This window comes from Salmo salar, chromosome 01 (assembly GCF_965601325.2).
Source record: "Salmo salar chromosome 01, fSalSal1, whole genome shotgun sequence".
NCBI classification, from domain to species: domain Eukaryota; kingdom Metazoa; phylum Chordata; class Actinopteri; order Salmoniformes; family Salmonidae; genus Salmo; species Salmo salar.
In genome coordinates, this window is record NC_138291.1 from 61783775 (window position 1) to 61796144 (window position 12370).

Genomic DNA, 12370 nt, shown 5'->3' on the forward strand with positions numbered 1-12370 from the left:
GAGAACTTGGTGTAGTGTAGGAATGCTGCTGTATTGTGCCATTTAAGACATTTCCCAGGTCAATGAATGAAGCCACAGGTGAAATATAGTGCATAGACCTGCTATTACATGGGGCACATCAATAGTCACCTAGGGTTAACCACAAGCCAAGCAACCTGCCCCAACACAGTGGACATACTACTTAATGATTGGGTTATTAATCCAGTCCTCTCAACATCACTGAGATGGCAGCTAGGATAAAAAAGTCTTACAGTAAAATGCCCTCTTATGCGCTGCTCAACAGTGGCTCAGTGGTTTATGCTTATACAGTCGCAAGAAAAAGTATGTGAACCCTTTGGTAATACCTGGATTTCTGCATAAATTGGTCATAACATTTGATCTGATCTTCATCTAGGTCACAACGATAGACAAGCACAGTCTGATTTAAACTAATAACACACAAACAATTATGTTTTCATGTCTTTATTTGAACACACTGTGTAAACATTCACAGTACAGGGTGGGAAAAGGTATGTGAACCCTTGGATTTAATAACTGGTTGACCCTCCTTTGGCAGCAATAACCTCAACCAAACGTTTTCTGTAGTTGCGGATCAGAACTGCACAACGGTCAGGAGGAATTTTGGACCATTCCTCTTTACAAAACTGTTTCAGTTCAGCAATGTTCTTCCGATGTCTGGTGTGAACTGCTCTCTTGAGGTCATGCCACAGCATATCAATCGGGTTGAGGTCAGGACTCTTTCTCCACACATAGTGTTGTTCCTTCCAAACAACTCAACTGTAGTTTCATCTGTCCACAGAATATTTTGCCAGTAGCGCTGTGGAACATCCAGGTGCACTTTTGCAGACTTCAGACTTGCAGCAATGTTTTTTTTTTTGGACAGCAGTGGCTTCTTCCGTGGTGTCCTCCCATGAACACCATTCTTGTTTAGTGTTTTACGTATCGTAGACTCGTCAACAGAGATGTTAGCATGTTCCAGAGATTTCTGTAAGTCTTTAGCTGACACTCTAGGATTCTTCTTAACCTCATTGAGCATTATGCGCTGTGCTCTTGCAGTCATCTTTGCAGGACAGCCACTCCTAGGGAGAGTAGCAACAGTGCTGAACTTTCTCCATTTATAGACAATTTGTCTTACCGTGGACTGATGAACATCAAGGCTTTTAGAGATTCTTTTGTAACCCTTTCCAGCTTTATGCAAGTCAACAATTCTTAATCTTAGGTCTTCTGAGATCTCTTTTTTTTTTCGAGGCATGGTTCAGGCAATGCTTCTTGTGAATAGCAAACTCAAATGTTGAGTGTTTTTATAGGGCAGGGCAGCTCTAACCAACATCTCCAATCTCGTCTCATTGATTGGACTCCAGGTTAGCTGACTCCTGACTCCAATTAGCTTTTGGAAAAGTCATTAACCTGGAGGTTCACGTACTTTTTCCAACCTACACTGTGAATGTTTAAATTATGTATTCAATATAGACAAGAAAAATACAATAATTTGTGTTATTAGTTTAAGCTTACTGTTTGTCTATTGTTGTGACTGAAGATCAGATCAAATTTGATGACCAATTTATGCAGAAATCCAGGTAATTCCAAAGGGTTCACATACTTTTCCTTGCCACTGGAAGTTATGTTAAAGAAAGTGCTTGTTAAGGGAAAGCCGAATCGAACCTTTCCCACTGTATTAAACCTCGGAGGGGCATGTATCGTTTTCAAAGACTTCCATAACGACCCATGGGTTCTGATTTAAAAAGTTAACAACCATCTTTGAAAGCAAGTGCTTTATCTGCTCTGAGTGTACTTCGTTGTTTTCCTGCGAGCCCAGGGTATGTCATTCAGTGCTGTATTAGGTGAAAAGCATTAGAGCTCATAGTGAGGTAATGGAAACCATGTCTCCCAGTGGAAGTAGTAGGGAAAGGGAAGTAGGTTAGGGGTGGAGGAGGCGTTAGACTGCCAGGGAGAAGCAGAAAGACTGGAACAGAGCTCCGCTCTCTGAAGGGGGCCTATTGTGTTGAATCTGGAATAGTTACGCTGAGTTGTTCCTCTAATCCCATTCCCTCTCCTCCTCCTCTTTGCCGGCTCGGCTTCACCAGGAGAATGCTGGCTGCTGTCCAGCGGCTAAAAGCTTTTGGCCAACCTTCCTAATCTCTCTCCCTCCCCCCCTCTCTCTCACATCTCCTAGTCTCTCTGTGTGCATGGAAATACAACTGCCTTTCATTTCCTGTCTGGCAGCCCTTACTGCTGCACAATGTCGGCCAATGGCTCGCTCACTATTAGTGTCAGCCCCAGCACTCTAAGTTTTCCTGGCCCACTTCGTCATAATAACACTTTCTCATTCCATTTCTCCAGTCTTATTGTCTGACACAGACAAGCAGATTGACCTTTCAGAGCTGATATTATCCCCTCTGTCTTTCTCTCTGTCCCTCTTTCTCTTGCGCTTTCTCTCTCTCTTTCTCTCTCTCTCACACACACAGGTTTCCACCTCAGTGCCACCGTGGTATCGCCCCAGGCTGGCCAATCAAAAGGGGCGTACAATGTGGCTGTCATGTTTGACCGCTGCCGCATCACCTCCTGCAGTTGCACTTGCGGGGCCGGTGCCAAGTGGTGCGCCCACGTGGTGGCCCTCTGCCTCTTCAGGATCCACAACGTGAGTTTCGAGTACACACACAAGGCATTACCGCATGAATACACCTATACTGTACACCTTTTTGCTGTAGTATAGACAGTATATGTGTGAGTGAGTTAGTGTAGCACTGTGACTATAGTCAAATCCATTTAAATTCAGGAGCTTTTACCCAAACCTGGCACAGACAAGCCATAGCCTATAGACGGGTTGACAACGTCCCAACAATAATTTGTGCGCAACTCTTGAGTTAAAAGGCCGTGTTGTCATAGATATCTAGCAACAACGACTAGAAGCTGCTGTGCGGTGAATTGTAGATTACTTGTTTCAGCTAGTTGTATTTGTTCTTAATACCATGTCTTGTTTTGACTCTTGTCACGTCTATGCTAATATGCCTAGGGTTAGCTAGCCAGCTAACCAACAACTGTACCAATTTATTTTAAAGACAAACAAGTGCTTATTGGGAAAATGTCTTTCTTTTTTCAATGAACATTTGCAGATGAAATATAACTTATGCGTTATCAAGAATCTTTTGACTGTAAGCCAACCCTGTCTGTTTTTACCTCGTAGTTGCGCACCCATCAGTTTTGTTGGTAAACACCCCACCCGACTCTCGTGATATCACAGTCGAGGTGGTTCTCGCAGGGTCTGATGGGGTGTGTGCGTTTTTGCAGGAACGTGTGTGTGTGGGCTCAGTTCAGGCTTTTGAAGTTCTGTCCAGATGTACTGAGGTCGTATGAACCCTTGGCCAAGCTGATTATGCCATCATGATCAGAATCATAAAATGAACTTTGAACTCTCAATCCTCATATTTATTTTCCTCTGGAAAAGAACTCTCTCTCTCGCTCGGTAATCATCAGTCCAGGAGAGCGCCTCGTCTCCCATAGCCATCCCCGTCTTATCGCCCACTTCATACTGTCAGTTGTTCTGTGACAGGCGTGCGCACACACACTAGCTTTCTTGTGACCTTTTATCAGGCGCACATGGACCCTCATTAGCCATTATTGTATTGATTGGGTGGATTGACTGTAAATTAATGAGCAGCTTTCAGGCCCAGATAGGTGTGCTGTGCTATTTATGTTATGCTTAGCCATTTCCATGAATTCAGTCCCCTCACTCTGTAGCCATGAGAGGTGGCATTTTGTCGTGACCAAACCGATATCATCACTCTAAATACTAAGCGGGGCACTTATTCCAAAATCTGTTTCAGAACGCAACAGATGTCATTTGTGACTCACGAGTTGCCACTGCCCTCTCATGAATTGGACGTCAAATAATGAGACGTGTTGAAATGAATGCTTCTCCAGGTATTATGAGAAATACAGGCACACTCGTGCAGGTTTTTGAGGGGTTATGTTAAAATGGGAGCCATTGGTTGTAGATGGACTTGAACTAGTCCATTATTAATGACCCGTTTTTTAATATTTGTTCAAATTCAGTGTCTTGAGTCTGTCTCCTGAGAGCACGTTCACACACTGTGTCAGAATATAGTTGGACCTTTTTTTAAAGGCACTGTGGTTTCAACAGGAAATGATCAAAGTGTGCATTTTCATAGACACCAACTGAACCCACAGTCTGAGTCTTCCCTGTTTCTCTCACCAGGGCACATGTGCGTGCGTACACACAAACACACACACACACAGGCACGCACACAGTGCAACTTGGCAGTGCTCAATTAGTTCCACATTACGAAACCACTCCAGAAAATCAACGCGATAAATACTGAACACACACACTGCAGACCAGAACTCTTGACTGTTCAATTTGTAAAGCAACTTACACAAACACCCCTAAAGAACTGTTACATCTAACGTCACTCTCTGAAGAAGCATCATCTAATGAAATGTTTTGGTCCGAGAACATTCTAATAGAAGCGCCTCACCGAAAAGTAGAGTAACTGCTTCTAAAAGTTTGGGGGTTAGGGAGGAGTGTGCGGGCAACGGGCATATATGCTGATCTAATCCTATTAAAGAGCATGAAATATTCTTTAGCAGAGTATTAGAGCACAAGCATGCCCCTGTCCCTCCCCATCTCGCTATTCCTGCTATTTACCCTGGCTCTTAGTCCACACTTAGCCCATCATTATATCCCCCCTGTTCCTTTTTCTGGTCTCCATCCTGGTCCAGGAATTCCGAGGGTTTCCACTTCCATTCACCACACAGTAGCAGCAGCTACCCCCCCCCCCCCCCTCTTTCTGTGGTGGTGGTGTCTCGTTCTGTACACCCCCCCCCCCCCTTCCCCATTCCATATTCCCTTTAATGACCTTCTGGAGAGCCAACCATAGAATAAGCCTAAATCATCAAACCCTGGCCTGGCCCATCTCTCCACCATGTATTATGCATGGGCCATATTCACCCATTTGCAAATGAGGGGGATCTCTGCCCTGCTCCAGATTGAGCAGAAGGTATAGCTAAGCAGTAGGCAGCAGTCTTAATAAAGTCATCACACAGCAGAGACCACTCCACAGCCTCATGGTCTCAGCTAGCTAAGTATTCTAGGCTAGGGGCCACCAGCCTACTATAGTGTGGGAGTTCTGGTTGTGAAGAGGGAGATGGCAGCTCAATGTTTCTTGTTTATTACCAATGTGTAAGTACAGTATGGTTACTGAACAGTTAATGATCGTGAATTTGAAGTTTGTTGCACACCTACAGTTTATATTTGAATTATCTGTTTATCTTTGATCTGCGTTTAAACTCACTGCATGAACAGGAAACGGAGCAAGGCGAGATCCTAAATGTACGCTAATGCCTGTCACCCCTGTATTTGTCTGCCAGGCGTCTGCCGTGTGCCTGCGAGCCCCCGTGTCAGAGTCCCTGTCCCGGCTGCAGAGGGACCAGCTGCAGAAGTTTGCCCAGTACCTAATCAGCGAGCTTCCCCAACAGGTAAGACTGTCCAACCACACTAGTTGGCTAGATTGTATGTATTAGCACTAGCAACACTTGTGTTGAAATCCAGACACATTTCTCAATCCCTTTTTTATGCTTTCCAAAAACTATTAGATCATGTGGTTTATGTACTTAAGTTCACCAAGTTGGTCATAAAAATAGATTTTAGTTGAGTGTAAGAACAGTGTTGTATGTTTTACCTCCCAGTGGCTAGGTTTGTAGCGGGAGCTGACCTCAGCCTGTAACCGGCCCAGTCTCAATACTCCCTTTGTCTGTGTTACTGAGATAAATAACACACAGTAGCTGCATTGTCTCTTTATGTATTGCAGTCAGTAGGGAAGAGTTGCTCACTGTAATGTTACTCATCTCTAAGGCCAATTGTATTTCTAAGCTGTAATTAGAGCCTTGTGTTCAAAAGTTAGCATTTAACAGGAAGCAGATTCTATCATACTCATTCAAGCTTTTCTGTTATTTTTCGCCTTCAGATTTTGCCCACAGCCCAGAGGCTCCTGGATGAGCTTCTGTCCTCCCAGTCCACAGCCATCAACACAGTGTGTGGGGCTCCAGGTATGCCCTGGCTGGCTGTGCTTCTGTTTGCCTCCTGCAGGGGGCAGCCTCTACTCATCTCACATGGGTTAATAATGTGGTTGGAGATAATAAGTCAAAGGGCTTTTTATTAATTGTATAGGGTGTAACCCACTACTTCCACCACCAATATGAGATGGGGGTTGCTTCCCACACCCTCAATTCTAGATAGACCCCTATCTCTGACCATTTGCACTTAAGGCGTTTGCATGCTTATGTGCTTCGAGCACGCTGTAAAGTGGTTCAGATGGGATGTTTCCCAAATATCAGCTAAAAAACAGTTCTTTACATTTGTTGTATTGTATTTCTTGGGCTTTCTGTTTACTCCCTGCCTTCTGTGTACAGACCCCACTGCTGGCCCCTCGGCCTCTGACCAGAGCACCTGGTATCTAGATGAGTCCACGCTCAGTGACAACATCAAGAAGACGCTGCACAAGTTCTGTGGCCCCTCTCCTGTGGTCTTCAGGTAAGAGAGCAGAGACATGCATGATCAAAGTGGGGTATATTAAGAAGAGGACAGAGTATGTGTGTGTGGAAATATACTTGCTAATCTTTGTAGCGGGTCTTCCCTCCCGGTGCAGTGACGTCAACTCCATGTACCTGTCATCCACGGAGCCACCGGCGGCGGCAGAGTGGGCCTGTCTGCTGAGACCTCTGAGAGGGCGGGAGCCTGAGGGGATCTGGAACCTCCTGTCTATCGTCAGGGAGATGTTCAAGAGGAGGGACAGCAACGCTGCACCTCTACTAGAGATCCTCACTGAGCAGTGTCTCACTTATGAACAGGTAACACACACACGTAGACACATGTTACATACATACTTATAAACTGGGTGGTTCGAGCCCTGAGTACTGATTGGCCGACAGCCGTGGTATATCAGACCGTATACCACGGGTATGGAAAAACATGTATTTTTACTGCTCTCATTATGTTGGTAACCACTTCATAATAGCAATAAGGCTCCTTTGGGGTTTGTGATGTATATTGGCCATATACCACACCCCCTCAGGACTTACTGCTTAATTATATACAGCAGTGGGCACAGAAAATGACATGTTTGACTGTTTCAATCGGAGAGGGCTTCACTTTATCCCTGTGAACGCACAGAGACTGCTGCCGAAATTAGAGGAATTAAAACTCCTCGCTTCTAACGCACGGGCTGCAGTAGTTGCTGTGACTGAGACATGGCTCGACGGGTCAGTGACTGAGACATGGCTCGTCGGGTCAGTTGAGGACCATGAGGTTGAGCTGCCGGGTTATAGCATTCATAGAATTGACCGACACGGTGGCGGCGTGTGTTTTTACTAGGAATGATGTGCATTTTAACCCTCATTCAGATCTGTAAACGGATGGTCTTGAGGTTGCATGGATAGATATACTTCTTCCTTAATGTCATCCTATACTTGTTGGTCTGTGCTATTGGCCTCCTAAGCAGAATCATTTCTATGATTTTCTTGAATCCAATTGCTGTGATCACAATGTATTGGCCGATAGGGAATGTATCCTGCTTGTGCAGTTATCACCCAAGAAAAGTACACTAGTATATGCCGTGTATAACTTTAATCAACTGATTGTTGAGCCAACCCAGGTGTGTATTGACAGTAAATCAACTTTGGATTTGATTATTGTATCAGACCAAGAGAATGTCTGTCAGTCAGGAGTCTTAAATATTGGTTTTACGGTAACCTACTGTACTCGTAAGAAATCCAAAATGCTACTTGAGCCAGGTAATAAATACATGAAGGTACTGTCTATGAAACAATACTCAAAGGAACGTTTTGTAGAAGTACTTGGAATTTCAAATCAAATTTTATTCGTCACATACACATGGTTAGCAGATGTTAATGCGAGAGTAGCGAAATGCTTGTGCTTCTAGTTCCGACCATGCAGTAATATCTAACAAGTAATCTAGTAATTCCCCAACAACTACCTTATACACACAAGTGTAAAGGAATGAATAAGAATATGTACATTATAAATATATGTACATATATTTTGGATTGGTCTCGTGTACTAAACTGTGATGTCGATCAAGCTTGGTATCTTTTTAAAGATCTGTTTCTGTCTGACTCTCTGGTTCCGATTTTAAACAAATTTGAATCAGGGAAATGGATCACTTCCGACATCTTAGACCTCATAAGGAAAAGGGATCGCTACCTGGTCAGATTCAGACGGACAAATCTACAACCAGATTATTATGGTTATATTAACTGTAGAAACCAGGCAAGATACAAAATGGATAAGGCCAAATCACAACATTACATAGACCCTGTTAATGACAACTTACATCAGCCTCGTAAACTGTGGAAATGTTAAAGGACATTGGCTCAAACTCCCCATAAGGCAAAATGCTGTAGTATTGGCCTAGATATTGATGATGTTTTATGTTATGACCAGGAAAAGGTTGCAAATTATTCTAAATTATAAATTTTTTTTACCACTATATCCTCATCTTTGGTTAAGAAGTTACCTACCTGCTCTGGACACTATGGCCAGTCTTTCATTAACAACTTTTACCATAGCAAAGGTATCACACATTTTTTGTTTGTGCTGTGCATGGTAACAGAGGACAACGTTTCCAATCAACTATGCTTAATGAGCACAAACAAAGCAACTGGGCTAGATAACCTTCCTGCAAGATTCATAAAGGATAGTGCTTGTGTCACTGCTAAAACGACAACGCATATTGTAAACATTTCCCAAGGATCTCAAAACAGCCCGGGTGGTTCCACTCCACAAGAAGAGCAGTAAAATAAATGTAGGAAACTACAGGCTTGTGTCGATCCTCAGCACCTTATCCAAAGTTGTTGAGAGATTAGTTTTTAATCAACTTGAGGGATACCTTCTCGAGCACAAACGTCTTTATGAACTCCAGTCTGGCTTTAGAACACCTCATTCCACTGATACTTGCCTTATCCACCTTTTTGACCACATTAAGCAGGAAAGTGAGAAAGGGAACTATACAGGTATGTTAGACTTGCAGGAAGCTTTTGACACTGTGGACCATGATATTCTCCTGATGAAACTGAAATGATTGGCTCTTAATGATATAGCAGTGAATTGGTTTAGGTCTTATCTGACCAACAGAACACAAGTATGTACAGTCGTGGCCAAAAGTTGAGAATGACACAAATATTAATTTTCACAAAGTCTGCTGCCTCAGTTTGTATGATGGCGCTTTGCATATACTCCAGAATGTTATGAAGAGTGATCAGATTAATTGCAAAGTCCCCCTTTGCCATGCAAATTAACTGAATCCCCCACAAACATTTCCACTGCATTTCAGCCCTGCCACAAAAGGACCAGCTGACATCATGTCAGTGATTCTCTCGTGAACACAGGTGTGAGTGTTGACGAGGATAAGGCTGGAGATCACTCTGTCATGCTGATTGAGTTAGAATAACAGACTGGAAGCTTCAAAAGGAGGGTGGTGCTTGGAATCATTGTTCTTCCTCTGTCAATCATGGTTACCTGCAAGGAAACACGTGCCGTCATCATTGCTTTGCACAAAAAGGGCTTCACAGGCAAGGATATTGCTGCCAGTAAGATTGCACCTAAATCAACCATTTATCGGATCATCAAAAACTTCAAGGAGAGCGGTTCAATTGTTGTGAAGAAGGCTTCAGGGCGCCCAAGAAAGTCCAGCAAGCGCCAGGACCGTCTCCTAAAGTTGATTCAGCTGCGGGATCGGGGCACCACCAGTACAGAGCTTGCTCAGGAATGGCAGCAGGTAGGTGTGAGTGCATCTGCACGCACAGTGAGGCGAAGACTTCTGGAGGATGGCCTGGTGTCAAGAAGGGCAGCAAAGAAGCCACTTCTCTCCAAGAAAAACATCAGGGACAGACTGATATTCTGCAAAAGGTACAGGGATTGGACTGCTGAGGACTGGGGTAAAGACATTTTCTCTGATGAATCCCCTTTCCGATTGTTTGGGGCATCCGGAAAAAAGCTTGTCCGGAGAAGACAAGGTGAGCGCTACCATCAGTCCTGTGTCATGCCAACAGTAAAGCATCCTGAGACCATTCATGTGTGGGGTTGCTTCTCAGCCAAGGGAGTGGGCTCACTCACAATTTTGCCTAGGAACACAGCCATGAATAAAGAATGGTACCAACACATCCTCCGAGAGCAACTTCTCCCAACCATCCAGGAACAGTTTGGTGACGAACAATGCCTTTTCCAGCATGATGGAGCACCTTGCCATAAGGCAAAAGTGATAACTAAGTGGTTTGGGGAACAAAACATCGATATTTTGGGTCCATGGCCAGGAAACTCCCCAGACCTTAATCCCATTGAGAACTTGTGGTCAATCCTCAAGAGGCGGGTGGACAAACAAAAACCCACAAATTCTGACAAACTCCAAGCATTGATTATGCAAGAATGGGCTGCCATCAGTCAGGATGTGGCCTAGAAGTTAATTGACAGCATGCCAGGGCGGATTGCAGAGGTCTTGAAAAAGAAGGGTCAACACTGCAAATATTGACTCTTTGCATTAACTTCATGTAATTGTCAATAAAAGCATTTGACACTTATGAAATGCTTGTAATTATACTTCAGTTTTCCATAGTAACATCTGACAAAAATATATCTAAAGACACTGAAGCAGCAAACTTTGACACAAATATTAATTTCCATTCTCAGAACTTTTGGCCACGACTGTAATGTTGGTGGTGATCTGTCAGAGGCCAAAGAGAGATCCTGTGGGTAACCGCAGGGATTAATTTTAGGGCCTCTTATATACGTTAATGATATGCCAGATACAGTAAAGTGTAAACTCCTGCTTTATGCTGATGATTCAGCCATACTGGTATCAGGAGTGGATATAATAAAAATCTAATTTTATTTGTCACATAGACATGGTTAGCAGATGTTATTGCGAGTGTAGCGAAATGCTTGTAGTTTACATAGAGGAGACAGAGTAAGAAAATGCAGTTTGTTAGAGATTGGTTGACTGACAGCAAAGTGTCGCTACATTTGGGAAAAACTGAATCGATTTTGTTTGGAACAAAACGTAGATTGCTTAGGGCTGACAAGCTAAAGGTAAACTGTGCAGGCAAGGAGATGGAATCTAAAAGAAGTGTAACTTATCTTGGTGTGTCCCTAGACCAATCCCTTTCTGGAGACCTGATTGCTGCAACAAAAAAATATATAAAATGGCAAACAAATGTTTATTGTAACACTAGATGTTTTAACATCAATTTTAAGAAACTGCTCGTCTCAACCTTGATTCAGTGTCATGTTGATTACGCCTGCTCTGCTTGTTAAAGTGGGCTATCAGAAAAGCTGAAAAAAAGAATGCAGGAGAATGCAGGTCATGCAAAATAATGTTATCATGTATGTGCTGAATGACCCCCCTAGAACCCACATAATGTTATCATGTATGTGCTGAATGACCCCCCCCTAGAACCCACATAATGTTATCATGTATATGCTGAATGTCCCCCCTAGAACCCACATAATGTTATCATGTATATGCTGAATGACCCCCCCCCTAGAACCCACATAATGTTATCATGTATATGCTGAATGTCCCCCCTAGAACCCACATAATGTTATCATGTATATGCTGAATGTCCCCCCTAGAACCCACATAATGTTATCATGTATATGCTGAATGTCCCCCCTAGAACCCACATAATGTTATCATGTATATGCTGAATGTCCCCCCTAGAACCCACATAATGTTATCGTGTATATTCTGAATGACCCCCCCCTAGAACCCACATAATGTTATCATTATGTAATGTTATCATGTATGTGCTGAATGTCCCCCCTAGAACCCACATAATGTTATCATGTATATGCTGAATGACCCGCATAATGTTATCATTTATTTTTTACCTTTATTTAACTAGGAAAGTCAATTTAGAACAAATTCTTATTTTCAATGACGGCCTAGGAACAGGGGCAGAACGACAGATTTGTACTTTGTCTGCTCGGGGATTCGATCTTGCAACCTTTCGGTTACTAGTCCAACGCTCTAACCGCTAGGCTATGCTGCCGCCCCATGTATATGCTGAATGTCCCCCCTAGGACCCACATAGGGATACAGGAGTTCCTGGTGGTGGGCTTGTTGCTTAAATGATCGTGCCCCAGGTTATATGAAAAACCACACTGATATGGTCTATAACCAACACAGTTGCAATACCAGAACTAGTGTTATGTCTCGTAAAATCCCAAGATTAAGCAGTACAGCGGTGAGCATGCTTTTCTATATAGGCATTTGTCTATGGAATACCCTTCCTTTGGAGATCAAGCAAATAAAAGTAGAAATTGCTGTAAAAAGCAGGC

General features: G+C 43.4%; 1 protein-coding gene across 10 annotated transcripts in view; it reads left to right on the plus strand.

The window, feature by feature from the left end:
* LOC106606791 (zinc finger SWIM domain-containing protein 8) overlaps positions 1-12370 on the plus strand; it is a 46249-nt gene that overhangs the window by 16513 nt on the left and 17366 nt on the right. For all 10 annotated transcript variants that reach the window (XM_082975688.1, XM_082975709.1, XM_045720746.2 and 7 more), the window contains 5 exons: positions 2466-2638; positions 5389-5496; positions 5985-6066; positions 6430-6550; positions 6666-6867. In XM_082975688.1, coding sequence (XP_082831814.1) covers positions 2466-2638; positions 5389-5496; positions 5985-6066; positions 6430-6550; positions 6666-6867 — 686 coding nt within the window. The remainder of the gene's footprint in view (positions 1-2465; positions 2639-5388; positions 5497-5984; positions 6067-6429; positions 6551-6665; positions 6868-12370) is intronic.